The 17105-nt window shown below is 40.5% G+C and overlaps 1 protein-coding gene across 9 annotated transcripts in view; it reads left to right on the plus strand.

Moving 5' to 3' along the window:
* LOC138744162 (arginyl-tRNA--protein transferase 1) overlaps positions 1 to 17105 on the plus strand; it is a 101640-nt gene that overhangs the window by 25789 nt on the left and 58746 nt on the right. For 7 of the 9 annotated variants that reach the window (XM_069899827.1, XM_069899835.1, XM_069899826.1 and 4 more), the window contains 2 exons: positions 1617 to 1745; positions 16379 to 16411. In XM_069899827.1, the coding sequence (XP_069755928.1) occupies positions 1617 to 1745; positions 16379 to 16411 (162 nt within the window). The remainder of the gene's footprint in view (positions 1 to 1616; positions 1746 to 16378; positions 16412 to 17105) is intronic. The other 2 variants (XM_069899834.1, XM_069899828.1) reach the window with 1 other exon arrangement.

Raw genomic sequence — 17105 nt, forward strand, 5'->3', positions numbered from 1 at the left:
TGTAAAAATATATATATATACTGCAAGTGAGAATAAATATAGCATTTTTGTTTTAAAGCTTTGTGACAAGATTGTATACATAAACCCTAACCGTAATCAAATTATAACCATGTGTGAAATTTCATAAAACATTAGATTCATTTAAGAAATTATAACAAATATTCTGCAATTTCTGAAATGACCAGAATCAAATTTATGAGCATGTATGATCACGTTAACAAAAATATTTTCAAACCAATTCCAAAATCAGAAGCCATTTCTTCTTTGCAGTTAGATGATCAGTTATAGTACAGTTTTAACAATGCACTTCTGTTTTGCTATGAAATGTGACATCGTAAAACTGTGCTGGGGCAGTCCTGTACATATGCATGCACAGATCTTAAGTGCCGTGTAGAATTTTAATTGTTATGGGAGTCCAGAGCCCAGAAATTGTATACAGTATCAATAATGTTTAACCTGATATCAGGAAAGACTCGAATTCTTTCTAAATTAAATTCTTTCAGATTAATGTTTACCCTGCACTTTTGGGCCCACCTATCTTAGAAAGGGCACGTGTGTTGTTCTATGTGAATTCCTTGGAATGATGCCAAGCACAGGAGACTATTTCCAGTGACAGTGGGGAAAAAAGTAAGAGGTGATGTTTCTATTTTCAAATTGAGCTCCGATAGATTGAACAGAGGAAAGACTTGTTCTTTCCCGAGATTGATGTGAAAAGATCATGTTTAAAATTGTCAAGAAGGGATTTTCCTTGCATAGATTGCTTTCACGGTCCAACCAACAACCTTTACACTCGTGCTGGGTTTGCAGAGTATCCTTCATAATAATGTTTTGAATTAGTCAAGAGACCAGTAGTGAACTCCACCGTACAAGCAGTTACGTGTGCAAGGCAGAGACCATATGGTCCAAGGGAAAAGTCAAGTCATTCTAATGATTCACCAACAATTTGACAGCCAATTTGTCAGGGTAAACATAAAGAATGTTAGCAGCTTGGAAACATGGGTGAACATAGGAAGTAGGAACAGGAGTAGGCCAAAAATAGCCCATCGAGCCTGCTCCGCCATTCAATTCGGTCATGGATGATCTTAAAGTTCAGTACCCCATCCCCGCCTTCTCTCCGTAACCCCTAATTCCCTTATACTGAAGAAATATATCTAATTCCCTCTTAAATAGGAACAAAGGAAGTAGGAACAGGAGTAGGCCAAAAATGGCCCATCGAGCCTGCTCCGCCATTCAATACGATCATGGCTGATCTAATTTATGAGCTAACTCCACCTACCTGCCTTCTCCCCATATCCCCTAATTCCTCTATCATGTAAAAATTTATCTAACCGAATTTTAAATATGTTTAATGAGGCAGATGAAAAGTTGCTCATCCAGTTGATGTTGTTCATTACCAACAAATGGCCATCAAATAGAAAAGAATATACTAGCTACAAATTTGTAGAGCTTAATTTGACGTTTAGTTGAATGAATATTGAACTGGATGTGGAGAACCTGCGCTACTCTTGCCTTCAGTGGTAAAACTAAATAGTAAATCTTTGCCAATTTAATTTCCTATTCTAAACATTTTATCAATTATTTACATTGAATGTTTACATGGATCTCCTGCCCTGAAGGTGAAACTAGTGCCAGTTTCCTTCGATGATCCAGGTTTCACTGAATCCTTTAACCAATCAGCGACTCTATATTCCAAGTATCAGATGGCTGTGCACCATGATTCAGATGATGAATGTAGTGTGTCAGAGGTAACTTCTTTAATATTTCTTACTTTACTGTGCAGTTTCTTACATTAAGTGCGGTTACTTTAATGGTATTTCATGGAAAAAAATAGTTCCAATATGGTCATGATGAAAGGCCTGCAGTATATCTTTGCTCCCTACAACATTTTGAGCATTCTGGTTAAGGAAGTAATCTTTCCAATTTGTCAACTGCCCAATAATAGTCTTCCATTAGTCCATATTCAAGTTTGCCATCTGATTGTACGTATACATATACAGCGTGACAGAACGGGGCATTTCTGGACCATTGTGCACGTGTGTGCAGACACACAGATGCGTGTGCAGACATGCACAGGCACACACAGACTCCATACACCCTTCACCTAAACGATGGATAAACAGAGATTTCCAAAATAAATGTATGTGAAAATTATTTACGGTTTCTAGGATTGTTCAACAGTCTCATTGCCTGCGGGAACAAGCTGTTTCCCAGCCTGGCAGTCCTGATTATTATGCTCCTGTACCTCTTCTTTGAAGGTAATTTCTCACAGATATTGTATAAGGGTCCTCAATTATTCTCTATGCTCACTTTAAGTATTGCTCCCTGTGGATTTCATTGATTGAGGGAAGGGAGACCCCAGTGACCTTCTCAGCAGTTTTAATCACTCCCTGTACTGACCTCCAATATGATGCTTTGCAGCTTCCATACCACATTATGATGCAGCCAGCCAGGACACTCTCTGTTGTGCTTCTGTATGGTGGCTGGTAATTTTGCCCTCCTCAACTTCCTGCTGCTGCCCCTTCCTGATGAGGAGGTGTTGTGGTCCCAGGATAGGTCGTGCTTTATTTAAAGTCCAAGGAAATTTGTGCGCTCCATTCTACCGATGACTTGAGTTGTAGATATGTAGTGGGGAGTGGTCTTTCACCCTCCTGAAGTCCACAATCATCTCCTTTGTCTTGACCACTTTGAGACTTAGTTGTTGTTTTTGACACTGTACAAGCCTTTCAACCTCCTTTCTATAAGCCGACTCATTGTTGCCGATGAGGCCAACTGTCGTGTGCCAGCATGGGAGTTTCTCTTTGTTAAATTTATGATGTGATAATGACTGATTTGATTTTCTTAAAAACAGCAGATTATGCCCTTGTTCTTTCTATACAACTAAGTTAATGTTTATACATTCACTATTGGGAGTCTATAAAATTCTATTTGTGTTCTCATTGGCCTTTTAATGGGGGGAAAAAAAATGTTTATATTTGATTGCCATTCTTTTTCTTATTTTACTTACTGTGCTACAGGCCCAGAGGACCCCAAAACCCAGCAGCAATAGAAATTCACCCAGACAAATGGTTACTTAAATAAAAGTAGTTATTAATTTTCGTTAAACATAAAAACAGGATCAAACTTTAACTTGATACTATTAACTTAACCTAACTTAACCCCCTTCTAATTCTAAGTTCACGTGTATGTAATGTGTATAAGTTCAGAAAAGTTCTTTGATTCGCAGTCTAATCTCACTTCTCATTCCTCCAAGTTCATTGGTTGCAGGCAATTTTTATACTGTGCACATTATTTAACATTTATGAATTTTCACCAAGCTCTGGTGTTTAAAAGTAATTGATTACCCTCAGGAAGGTTCTCGTTGGTTTCAAAGAGAAATTTGTTGCTCATTGGACACATACAAACTGATTCTCTCCAATCAGCTACTTCAGTGTCTTGCCGAAGATACTTGCCACATCACGGTTTTCCAGATGATAACCACTTCTTCTGCAGGTCACCACAGAGTTCCTTTTTGTTTCCCTTATTTCAGGTGAAACACTCCGGCCAGTCATTTCCTCTTGTATGGACCACAAGGGTTTTTAACAGGCTGAAGTCAGAACTAACAACCCATCTTCAAAATGGGGTATTTAAACAAGCTGCCAGCTGCAGAAACCAGTTTTTTTTTTCCCCTCTCTCTCTCTCTCTCTCTCTCTCTCTCTCTCTCTCTCTCTCTTCCCCCCCCCCCCCCCCCCACATCGGACCTAATCTTCTGAGTTCGTTTATCTATTGCTTTCAAAACAATAATCCATCACTCCACAGCAGGTCCAATTAACACCTACTTGTGAAGTCTCTATAGGCCTTGTATACAAGTTTTTACAAAGGCACTCAGAGCCTGGACTGACTGGCTTGAGCAGAGCTCTGGCATTTTAAATAAAATCAGTTGTGTGAAGTGTTTGTTTGTGACCTACACTACCCCCACAATTTATCTCCTTCAAAAATATATCTATATACAATATAAGATATGATATAATCTGTCACAACTGTTTTCTAAATCTTAACATTTGATTTCCGGAATTGAGAAGAACAACCAAGACATCAGATAATTTAATGGGAAGGAGGAAATTAAATTGTGACACCTAACATGAAAACAAAAAAAAAAATCTTGGATCTTGTGTCTCATGTTGTGAAGGCTGGAAGAGTAGATTAAAATCTACAATTCTCAGTTTCTCTATATCCCCACTGAATTGAAAGATAGCAAACGAAACACAACTATTAAAGAAAGCAGAACCAGTTAGAAAAATCCTGAAAATAGACATGTCCATCATGATTTATGAAAGGGAAATTGAACTTGACATGTCTAAGGAATTTTGTATGATTGTCAGGTTAAAGGATTATCTGTAAATATAGGGAATCAGTCAGTTACTTCACAAAAGCCATTCAATCCATTAAGCTTATAATGTACAAAGACAACTGTCTTCAAACAGTTTGCAAACAAGTCATGATCTATCAATGGTCATATCATATATTTTTGGGTAGGTTCATCTCTATTGACAACAATAATTTGTTCATATTCAGTAAGTATCGAATAAAAGGGATGTATGTCATTGTAATATATTAATATGGATACACGGATTTGATTTGCAGCTCTTTTACACCATCTTGTTAACAGCCTGTTGAAGGGGCCAATGGTGTTATTTTTAAATCTTGCAACCGCGGTGTCTGTGACAAAGATGGCAGTGCCTGTGCTGGGCAGCATAGAACGAGGGGTGGCAGTTTCTGGGGGAGCAATGGACTGGCGGAGGACACCCTCTTGTCGAGAAGCATTGGAGACCATTCTACAGAAAGGTGACCACTGCAACAGATCAGCAAGGAATCTCAGCTACTGAAGGACCCATACAGGCTGCGGGGTGCTGGAGACTAGCTCTTGGGAACCAGGTATTGGTTTCGAATTTCAGAAGGTGCTAAGGGCAAGAAGGACTCCTGAAGGTCCTTGGGCGCCGAAGGCTAACTGATCATATTGGAGGTTTGGACCTGAAGCTCGGTCAGCCAATGGTTTGAACAGTAGTGTGTCTGGCAACAGAGGCCTCAGGAACATTGCAGGTGAATCCACGAAGACTCTTGACTCTAAAGAGATTGGATTTTATTTTCCCCTTTTGTTAGGGGCACCAGACAATGTTCATGGCCACTCTGTTTTGACTTGTAGCATACGAGTTAAAGTATATCATGTGTATCACGTTTCACGTATTATTACGTAACAATAAAATGAAGCTTTGAACATTTGAGCTTTCTTGCTTGACTTGTGAGCCTGTTAAATCATAAACACTTGGAAACTCTTCATTATTTAGAGGCTCAATCAATAATCCCTCCAAATAACATGGGTTTGGAAAGAACATTGGATTAGGAACATCAATGCTTTGTACATCACTTTAAATTTACGTGGAATCAAAATATTCAGTGTTAATGGGTGCAATCACCTGTGGGCATCATTCATTTTTCAGATGTGTGCAGGTATCTGAAGTGGTTATATTTTTCAAAGATGAGGCTGATAGTTGTTAAAAGAATTATTTATTTATGAAATCAAACAAAGTGAGGAAGCCATTTTTAATTTTCCTTTGGGCTAGAGCTGTTGAAAAGAATATTCCTCCCAGATGGGTTGGAATATTATGTGGGCTTCATCATTGATATTTAAAATATGGTGCAGGTGGAATATTATTTGTCTCTTTTAATTTAGAGATACATCATGGCCAATGAGCCCGCATCATCCAATAACACTTCGTATAAATTAACCTACTAATCCTGGACGTCATTGGAATTCATTGACTTTTATTCGATACTTACTGAATATGAACAAATTATTGTTGTCAATAGAGATGAACCTACCCAAAAGTATATGATATGACCGTTGATAGATCATGACTTGTTTGCAAACTGTTGGAAGACGGTTGTCTTTGTACATTATAAGCTTTAATGGATTGAATGGCTTTGTTGCTTCATGTACATAATTGTTTAATCAGGAGAGATTCTGCACTGATTCATTTTTTGGGGATTTGTGTTCAATTTAGCAAAAGCCTTTCTTTCATTTTCAACTTTTCATCTAATTTCCACTACTCCTATCAAACAAAATTGGATTAATTAGGGTTAGCGCTAAGTGTTTTCTCATTCAAGGTTAGTGTTGAAGGTCACTTCTGCAAGTACTGGTGAATCAAACATTGACCATTTCTCCAGGATATGTCATGAAGTGATTTATAAAGAGAGGAAAATATTTCTATGTACGAGTTGTATGGGGGCATGTTTTCAGTGTGGCCGATTCTCCTTCGTTTTGTATTGGTGTTTACTTTGGAACCTGAGCATTTCAAAGCCCAATTACCCTGTACTTGTCTCAAACCAGAGAGCAGACCAAGATTGGGAACCATTTCTTATTGTTCAGATTAAGTCGTATGTACTTAAATTGTAAACAACATCTTTTTCAAAGCTGCCTTATCAAAATATAAATTAATACTTTGAATTACAAATGTTTCACGAGCTGCCCCATAACTTTAAAGGGTTAATCATTTGTTGTATGAAGGAATTAGATGTTAATATGGATATCCTGGTTTCCAAAATTCTGTCCGGGAATAGTTGTGCACAGGAAAATATCCATTGAGATATTGGCAAACTAAGTGTAGCTAAAAGAAGGTAATGACATTTACTCTCGTGTAAATGAATATCGGTCTTCAACCTTGCAATAAAGAGTTAAAATTGGTCTGGAAGGTTAGATTTGTTTTGTGAAAGGTTGGGTTTAATATATTTGGTTTTCATCAGTATTTGATGAGGTGTAACACTGAAGATTATTGTGGAAGGTTTGCCCTTTTGGAATTGAGGGTTATTAATGAGAATTAATGATGAGATAACAGGTTGGAATAAAGTTTTGAATGACAGTTTATAATTAGTGAATCGTTTAAACGATTCGTGCTGGGATCTTCAGTTCATAAGCAATGGCTTGGGTTATATACCAAATAAAATGTATCCAAGTTTACCAATGTGGCACTAATGTGAGCATGAAAAGATAGCAGAGGGATTTAAAACTTGGAAAATAGAATGAAAAGGTAGATTTTCATGTTTTTTTTCAGAGACAAGTCAATCTTTGGCATTAAATTTGTGTCTATCAAATTACTCCAAAAGAAAAATTAAAATGCAGGATCTGGAAAGTGGTTTGCAAGATTTTTATCTCATGGACAAAGGAGGACGTACTTGGAGAGATGTGGTGAAGGCTTATCAACAGCAATATTTCTGTAAATCCTTCCATGTTTTTTAATTTTTGCTTTGGAGATACAGCACTGTTATAGGGCCTTCCTTGTACACGAATATGTACTGCCCAAATACACCCATGGGACCAATTAATCTTACTAATCATGTGGGAGGAAACCCATGCAGACACAGGGAGAATGTACAAACTCCTTTCAGTGTCACTGGCGCTGATAGACTGTTGTGGTCACCCTTACACTTCTGTTGCGGTAACCCTTACTCTTCTGTTGCGGTAACCCTTACACTTCTGTGGCGGTAACCCTTACACTTCTGTGGCGGTCACCCTTACACTTCTGTGGCGGTCACCCTTACACTTCTGTGGCGGTAACCCTTACACTTCTGTGGCGGTCACCCTTACACTTCTGTGGCGGTCACCCTTACACTTCTGTGGCGGTCACCCTTACACTTCTGTGGCGGTCACCCTTACACTTCTGTGGCGGTAACCCTTACACTTCTGTGGCGGTCACCCTTACACTTCTGTGGCGGTCAACCTTCCACTTCTGTGGCGGTCACCCTTCCACTTCTGTGGCGGTCACCCTTCCACTTCTGTGGCGGTCACCCTTCCACTTCTGTGGCGGTCACCCTTCCACTTCTGTGGCGGTCACCCTTCCACTTCTGTGGCGGTCACCCTTCCACTTCTGTGGCGGTCACCCTTCCACTTCTGTGGCGGTCACCCTTCCACTTCTGTGGCGGTCACCCTTCCACTTCTGTGGCGGTCACCCTTCCACTTCTGTGGCGGTCACCCTTCCACTTCTGTGGCGGTCACCCTTCCACTTCTGTGGCGGTCACCCTTCCACTTCTGTGGCGGTCACCCTTCCACTTCTGTGGCGGTCACCCTTCCACTTCTGTGGCGGTCACCCTTCCACTTCTGTGGCGGTCACCCTTCCACTTCTGTGGCGGTCACCCTTCCACTTCTGTGGCGGTCACCCTTCCACTTCTGTGGCGGTCACCCTTCCACTTCTGTGGCGGTCACCCTTCCACTTCTGTGGCGGTCACCCTTCCACTTCTGTGGCGGTCACCCTTCCACTTCTGTGGCGGTCACCCTTCCACTTCTGTGGCGGTCACCCTTCCACTTCTGTGGCGGTCACCCTTCCACTTCTGTGGCGGTCACCCTTCCACTTCTGTGGCGGTCACCCTTCCACTTCTGTGGCGGTCACCCTTCCACTTCTGTGGCGGTCACCCTTCCACTTCTGTGGCGGTCACCCTTCCACTTCTGTGGCGGTCACCCTTCCACTTCTGTGGCGGTCACCCTTCCACTTCTGTGGCGGTCACCCTTCCACTTCTGTGGCGGTCACCCTTCCACTTCTGTGGCGGTCACCCTTCCACTTCTGTGGCGGTCACCCTTCCACTTCTGTGGCGGTCACCCTTCCACTTCTGTGGCGGTCACCCTTCCACTTCTGTGGCGGTCACCCTTCCACTTCTGAGTATTTCTCCCTGCCATTTTCAAAGTTTTGATGTAAAATTAACAAGTTCTTTGAAAGGGTCACTGAAATATTTGGACTGATAAAACATGGATCGAGGCACAAAGCTATTGATTGATTTGTGAACAAATTCACATGGCTGATAATGCTGACAAGCAAATAATCCTTCAGCTTCTATTGCTGTTAAAATTTAATGGAACTAACTTTAGAGATGAAGCCATAATGAAGCTAAAATAATGGACCAATTTTTATTCTGTTCAGCAGGTTGAGAAGCTGCAGCTTTTTTGTGTGTTTAAATTTAATTTGGTTATTCATTTTCACAATATTGCAAATGAAGCTGTTGTAAAGCTAATGGGGTTCAAATCTTTAACGTTTAACTGAATACTTCATTGGTGACTTAGCAGCTAATATTTATTACCTGAGATTCTTTAGAGAAAACTAAATAAATAATGTTTGGCTTTGATTCATTTATGTAGTCAGTTAAATGTTTGGTTAAGAGATCACATAAAATTGGATTTGTGTAATTACATTTTGGTTCTTGTTTACTTGAGATAGGAATATTTGTTTATATGTTAGAGGAAAGTTTAATGCAAAATACCAAAAGCTTGTGGGTAACATTTTAATGATAATAAAACAATAGAATTTTCAAAAGGATACTGAATTCATAGCTGTAGCCATGCTTTTGAGAATATATTTTTTTAAAAAGGTAAAGATCTATATCTGATGTTTTGGCCTGACCACTGCTTCAAGGTACACAGGCCTGAAACATCAGTTATATTTCTTTACCTCACGTAGATGCTACAAGACCAGCATTTCTGTGTTTTTACTACAATCACAGTGTCTGCAGACTATGGTGTTTCACTTTGAGAACATAAAAGCAAGCAAAAATTTTCTAACCCAATGCACAATGACAGCTTCATCAAACATGAATGTCTCCCACAGCTTCTAATGTAAAGGTAGCTGTATAACATTTTGACCTGTACATGATCAAATATTAGCTTTGGCACTTATTAATCCTGGAGGAAAACACTTCATTTGGTTATGAAGCTAAAACAGAAATGCACATTAATGTAGTAATAAATAGTGTTATTCAGAAATGGATGAAGATTTTGAAATGTGCTCATGCACTCCATTTTGACATGGCATATTGGGTCTCAGGACTTTACAAAAGAACATGAGAGTCCAAGCTCTGAGTGACCTTGAGATGTAATGTGATATTCCCCTAAACAAAAATTAAAAACAAAAGTCTCCAGATGATGTGTTTCTGGATAGTATTGAAGGAAAAGTTTGTAAAAGTTTGCATTATGCTACTGTGAATGGAACTGGGTTGAAGTTTCACATTCTTGAGGAGAAATCATATTGTAAACAAAATACATTTCTAATTTGGTTCCCAAAATAAATTGCTTGCTGTCCTTTTCTGTTGCTGTTCCTTAAACAACTTCCTTTCCTGTCTTGAAGATATTGATGCATGCATATGTAGCAAGATTGGGCCCTTCTTTGCAATTACCCCCCAAAGCAGTTTAGTTGACTACATTAAACTTTGTGGCCCACGTCTTATTACGGTAACTTTTAGGTTTCATTCAACAGCTGCACCATCACCAAGCAGAGTGGTTGAACAGACATTTTGATAGTGGATCCTGAGGTATGCCCTGTGAAAACTATATATCAAGAGCCTCTTCAACTAATTTTAAGTAACTTAAATGAAAATTAAGTTTTACAACTTGTATGTTTACCTCTGTTGAAGTTTTTTTAAAAAAAGATAAAATCTATTTTGTGTCTTTACGACATTTTATTTCTCAGTAGATAATTAAATAATTAAATTCTGGCCCTGCCTCCTCAGAAGCATTTTAAGAATTCCTTAACAGAACAGATTGCAGTGGTTTAACAAAGTGGCTTATCACTCCCTTATCAAGGATACTTTGGATTGTAACTGCAACTCATTAATGATGCAAAGAAATTGTTCCTTCATGTTGATTGTTGGAACCTAGCCATGTGTGTGTTAAAAGCTCCTAAACTTATAAATTAAACTTAGACAACCACCTCAAAAACAGAGTTCTGATGTGTTGATTTCACATTCAACTTTTGCTTTATGACCAACTGCAGTAAAATATTTTAAACAGGGTTCGTACTGTACTGTACAGGCTATATCTAACTAAACTATTCCCCACATCTCCATCGGGCACACAAAACTCAAAACGGTCAACCAGTTTACCTATCTCGGCTGCACCATTTCATCAGATGCAAGGATCGACAATGAGATAGACAACAGACTCGCCAAGGCAAATAGCGCCTTTGGAAGACTACACAAAAGAGTCTGGAAAAACAACCAACTGAAAAACCTCACAAAGATAAGCGTATACAGAGCCGTTGTCATACCCACACTCCTGTTCGGCTCCGAATCATGGGTCCTCTACCGGCACCACCTACGGCTCCTAGAACGCTTCCACCAGCGTTGTCTCCGCTCCATCCTCAACATCCATTGGAGCGCTCACACCCCTAACGTCGAGGTACTCGAGAGGGCAGAGGTCGACAGCATCGAGTCCACGCTGCTGAAGATCCAGCTGCGCTGGATGGGTCACGTCTCCAGAATGGAGGACCATCGCCTTCCCAAGATCGTATTATATGGCGAGCTTTCCACTGGCCACCGTGACAGAGGTGCACCAAAGAAAAGGTACAAGGACTGCCTAAAGAAATCTCTTGGTGCCTGCCACATTGACCACCGCCAGTGGGCTGATAACGCCTCAAACCGTGCATCTTGGCGCCTCACAGTTTGGCGGGCAGCAGCCTCCTTTGAAGAAGACCGCAGAGCCCACCTCACTGACAAAAGGCAAAGGAGGAAAAACCCAACACCCAACCCCAACCAACCAATTTTCCCTTGCAACCGCTGCAATCGTGTCTGCCTGTCCCGCATCGGACTGGTCAGCCACAAACGAGCCTGCAGCTGACGTGGACTTTTTACCCCCTCCATAAATCTTCGTCCGCGAAGCCAAGCCAAAGAAAGAGAAGATTCCTTAATGAAAACACATTGCAGTTGAAGAGCATTTTCTAAATAGTGGGTCGGGGAAGGTAATGAGTAAGGTTAAGAAAATAGTTCAAAGTGATGCAAAGGAGGGTTCAAGCCACAACTGCTTTCAACCTTAAAAATGTTTTTGTTTTGGGTCTATTAAAGTTTGGAAAGACTTAAAAATACCTAGCAGCATTTAATAAAGAGATTTGTTAAGTAATGTGTCACGCTCCCAAAAAGGTACCTTTACTAAAATTACCAGTGCAAAAAATATCTTTTTAAAGTGAAGGAGTTTCCATTAATAATTTGTGAAATGTGAACAGAGTATATTTAATATTGACATGAAAACATTTCAGTTCCACTCCTGTATCGAGGTCAATAACCTCTGCAATTATTTACAACAGATGTTGCATGTCATTCACTAATTTAACAGAATGTTTTTGTAATTCCTATGCCTTTACAAAGGAATGTCTGCTGTATAGACACCACTAAATCTCACATAAACTACATCAGGTAATCACAGGACAATACACAAAGGTGCTGGAGATTATGATAATCATATTTCCCCCCCCCCCCACACACCCCCCAAAAAAGTTTTGTGGTTTTAAACGTTATGTGCACCAACAATCAATCAGCAATGATAAACTTCTAATTTGACATATTGCAGACATCAGACTTTTACCCCACTGGTAATAATTTAAGTAGCTTAATGGACAAATAGATCCCAAGATCTTATTGTGATCATTTTAGAACCAAATACCAGCATTAAGTTCACTTTATTCATCTCTAATGGAAGTAAATTGTTTGAAGGTTTATGGCACAAAATTGTGATTGATTGGAACTATTGGTAGGCATTTGTAAAGGAAGAAATGATTCCCAACTATTTTAACTGCATTTATAATGAAAACTGACATGTTTTGTTTGTCTCTCCAGCTTAAGTCTAACTTTAACACCTGGTTTTACTTAACAGCTGTAAAGTGAAGATTTTTATTTTTGTCATAAAGCCAATTATTACACAAGTCCTACTGTACAAGCTGATGGTGGGCAACTTAGCTCGCCTGTATGTTAATCATGTTGTATAACTCTTACTTGAAGATTCGTACCAAAATAAACAGTTGATATGAATAGTTTGCATTTTGTTTCTGGGGTGGGGGGTTGTGCATTCAACTAAGCTGGCTCACAGTCCCCTACTGCCTGCATTCAACTAAGCTGGCTCACAGTCCCCTACTGCCTGCATTCAACTAAGCTGGCTCACAGTCCCCTACTGCCTGCATTCAACTAAGCTGGCTCACAGTCCCCTACTGCCTGCATTCAACTAAGCTGGCTCACAGTCCCCTACTGCCTGCATTCGACTAAGCTGGCTCACAGTCCCCTACTGCCTGCATTCAACTAAGCTGGCTCACAGTCCCCTACTGCCTGCATTCAACTAAGCTGGCTCACAGTCCCCTACTGCCTGCATTCGACTAAGCTGGCTCACAGTCCCCTACTGCCTGCATTCAACTAAGCTGGCTCACAGTCCCCTACTGCCTGCATTCAACTAAGCTGGCTCACAGTCCCCTACTGCCTGCATTCAACTAAGCTGGCTCACAGTCCCCTACTGCCTGCATTCGACTAAGCTGGCTCACAGTCCCCTACTGCCTGCATTCAACTAAGCTGGCTCACAGTCCCCTACTGCCTGCATTCAACTAAGCTGGCTCACAGTCCCCTACTGCCTGCATTCGACTAAGCTGGCTCACAGTCCCCTACTGCCTGCATTCAACTAAGCTGGCTCACAGTCCCCTACTGCCTGCATTCAACTAAGCTGGCTCACAGTCCCCTACTGCCTGCATTCAACTAAGCTGGCTCACGGTCCCCTACTGCCTGCATTCAACTAAGCTGGCTCACAGTCCCCTACTGCCTGCATTCAACTAAGCTGGCTCACAGTCCCCTACTGCCTGCATTCAACTAAGCTGGCTCACAGTCCCCTACTGCCTGCATTCAACTAAGCTGGCTCACAGTCCCCTACTGCCTGCATTCAACTAAGCTGGCTCACAGTCCCCTACTGCCTGCATTCGACTAAGCTGGCTCACAGTCCCCTACTGCCTGCATTCGACTAAGCTGGCTCACAGTCCCCTACTGCCTGCATTCGACTAAGCTGGCTCACAGTCCCCTACTGCCTGCATTCAACTAAGCTGGCTCACAGTCCCCTACTGCCTGCATTCAACTAAGCTGGCTCACAGTCCCCTACTGCCTGCATTCAACTAAGCTGGCTCACAGTCCCCTACTGCCTGCATTCGACTAAGCTGGCTCACAGTCCCCTACTGCCTGCATTCAACTAAGCTGGCTCACAGTCCCCTACTGCCTGCATTCAACTAAGCTGGCTCACAGTCCCCTACTGCCTGCATTCGACTAAGCTGGCTCACAGTCCCCTACTGCCTGCATTCAACTAAGCTGGCTCACAGTCCCCTACTGCCTGCATTCAACTAAGCTGGCTCACAGTCCCCTACTGCCTGCATTCAACTAAGCTGGCTCACGGTCCCCTACTGCCTGCATTCAACTAAGCTGGCTCACAGTCCCCTACTGCCTGCATTCAACTAAGCTGGCTCACAGTCCCCTACTGCCTGCATTCAACTAAGCTGGCTCACAGTCCCCTACTGCCTGCATTCAACTAAGCTGGCTCACAGTCCCCTACTGCCTGCATTCAACTAAGCTGGCTCACAGTCCCCTACTGCCTGCATTCGACTAAGCTGGCTCACAGTCCCCTACTGCCTGCATTCGACTAAGCTGGCTCACAGTCCCCTACTGCCTGCATTCAACTAAGCTGGCTCACAGTCCCCTACTGCCTGCATTCAACTAAGCTGGCTCACAGTCCCCTACTGCCTGCATTCAACTAAGCTGGCTCACAGTCCCCTACTGCCTGCATTCAACTAAGCTGGCTCACAGTCCCCTACTGCCTGCATTCAACTAAGCTGGCTCACAGTCCCCTACTGCCTGCATTTTGACAACTTGCTCTGGGCCATAGCCCCCAAACAGTCAAATGGAATACTTAATTAGTCAGGGATATTGAAAACTATCACAATAGATTTGAGCAATTTAAAGAAATGATTGAAAAGATTAAGCATTTACAAATTTTTTTTTAACAATAACATTAAATCAAATAAGACACCGATATACATTGAACTTTTATTCACTGTGTTAAATGACCCGATTCAAATGCCTTCTTTCTGCAAGTTCTCATTGAATCTGGCTCTGAGTTTCAAACAAAAATGCATCTAGACCCCTTCTTCAGAGAATCTCTGTTCAGTTGTAGCAACCAGGAGCCCTTGGACTTCTGTGATTGTGTGGACATGCTTTGAAGTCTAAATTTAGGAGACATGCCTGATAATTCTTAGTTATCTTTGTAACTTCTGGCAACCAGATAGCATCCTTCAGCATTATTTGTTTTCCATTCTACAAGCTTCAATTTTGGGTTAAGATATTTTAATTGGAGTCTTGTTAAATGCTTTGTGGGATCTCATATGATGTCCATAGATTGCTACACCCCTCCTCTCCCAATAAATCACTGGTTTGATGTCCATCCAATGTCCTAAATTACCCTAGTTTCTCACCATTAGATGTTTGTCATCACTTCCTTTCAAATCCATGAATTTCAGACAGAGAAATCATGTTAGTTTGCATTTAACTAATTTTTTAAAATATATTTTCATATTCTTTAAGAAGCTTTTTGTTTCAGTAGTTTGAATGCATTTTGTAGGTCTTTTATTCCTGTCAAAATAAGGAAATTGTGCTGTAAATATGTTTCACTCTGTTCTTTGGCCTGTTAGTTGTATACTGTTTTACAGTTTTATCTTTTTTTAAGAGATCTGAGAAAGATAAAAAGGAGAAACTGCAAGGACTCAAAAAATGTGTTTGTACTTGTAGCTATGCTTGGAAATCGATACCTTTCTAAAGAGGAGATTGATCATTAACATAATTTAGGAGCAGAGTTGCTGTTTGTTTCTTGACGATTGGATCTTCAGTGTTGTGATGTACATTTGTCATTATTGCTACTAATTCTGCAGTTATAAACATGAGCATTAACCGGTGGTTGAGTATTATTTATCTGAGTGATATGCAAATTGACACAAGGATAAACATTGTGGGGAAGTAAACTTGTAATATGAGGAGTGAAATGGTTTGATGCCAGGATAGAAAGGAATTTACCACTGGGCTCTTACAGAATAGGGTCCTGCGGTTTGATAAAGCAATTGCAAGACATTTATGTTAGTAATTAGGGTGAGGAGCTCTGGGGAAAGTTAGGGAGAATAAATAAATTTAACAGTAAACCAAAGGGAAAAGTTGAATTTTTAGAAAATGTGAAAATGAGATACTCCAAGATATTTGCACTGCTTCTTTATACTTGTCATCCAATTCATCCACCATTCATTTACTCCAGTTTCCAAGGATGCACCCTGGAATTCCTTTGAAAATATATTTACTTTTCCACCGTTTTCTCCATTTAATATGTTTCTCGAAACCTATTGAAGCTTTTTGTACATCTGTCGTCGTATTGTGCAGCTTGTGTTAATTTTTTTATTTGATAATTTTGCAAATCTTCTTGGGACATAGTTCTCCATCTTAAGCATGTGAAGATTTGTTTTCTATTTCTATTACTGCCAGAATTAATTTGATTTTATTTCCTTTTTTCATGCAATGTCGATTTACCTGAATACAGTATTCAAGATTCCTTTGTCAGTCTCCACTCCAGGTAAGATCCACCTTGTATTTATTTGCATGTTTTTAAATTAGTTTTTGTAATTTCAGATGTACGAGCAAAATCAAAAATATAATTTCAACCTGCTTTTGAACAATCTGAAATTGACTACTTCAGACTATGATGCTTTAAAATGAGATTTCAGTAACTTTTTTTAAAAAAGAATTGTTGTGATTTCATCAGCAGGAAGTGAACTAACTCTAAAAGTTTTTACAATTTTTCCAAAATATTTTGCGCCTTTCCCAGCCAATACTCAAAACAATGTCAGTTCTCATGAAATGAATGCTACGTTTATGTGGGAATATATAACTAGATTTTACTCTCTGTCATCAAGTACTATATGTACATCTGCAGATTGGAATCATAGACATTGATTTGACTGAATATAAAACTTAGCCACTTTAAGGTGGTTGAAGCAGATAATATTTCAGCTCTGAATACATTTTTCTTTGTGCTGTTCTTGAGAATTGTTGGTATTTGGAAGGAAAACAGTGATAAATCTGATCTGCTCATGTTTGAAATATCGAAATATCTATCTGCAGTGGATTGTACATTTTCCCCCCCTTCCCTTGCCCCTCACCACCCACCTCCCTCCCTCATTCTTTCTCCCCCCCCCCCTTCCCCCACTTTTCAACTTCCTCTCTGTGGATTCTATTTCTATGGCTTCATTGTAAATTATTCTGGCTGA

This window comes from Narcine bancroftii, chromosome 10, assembly GCF_036971445.1.
Source record: "Narcine bancroftii isolate sNarBan1 chromosome 10, sNarBan1.hap1, whole genome shotgun sequence".
In the NCBI taxonomy this organism is placed as follows: domain Eukaryota; kingdom Metazoa; phylum Chordata; class Chondrichthyes; order Torpediniformes; family Narcinidae; genus Narcine; species Narcine bancroftii.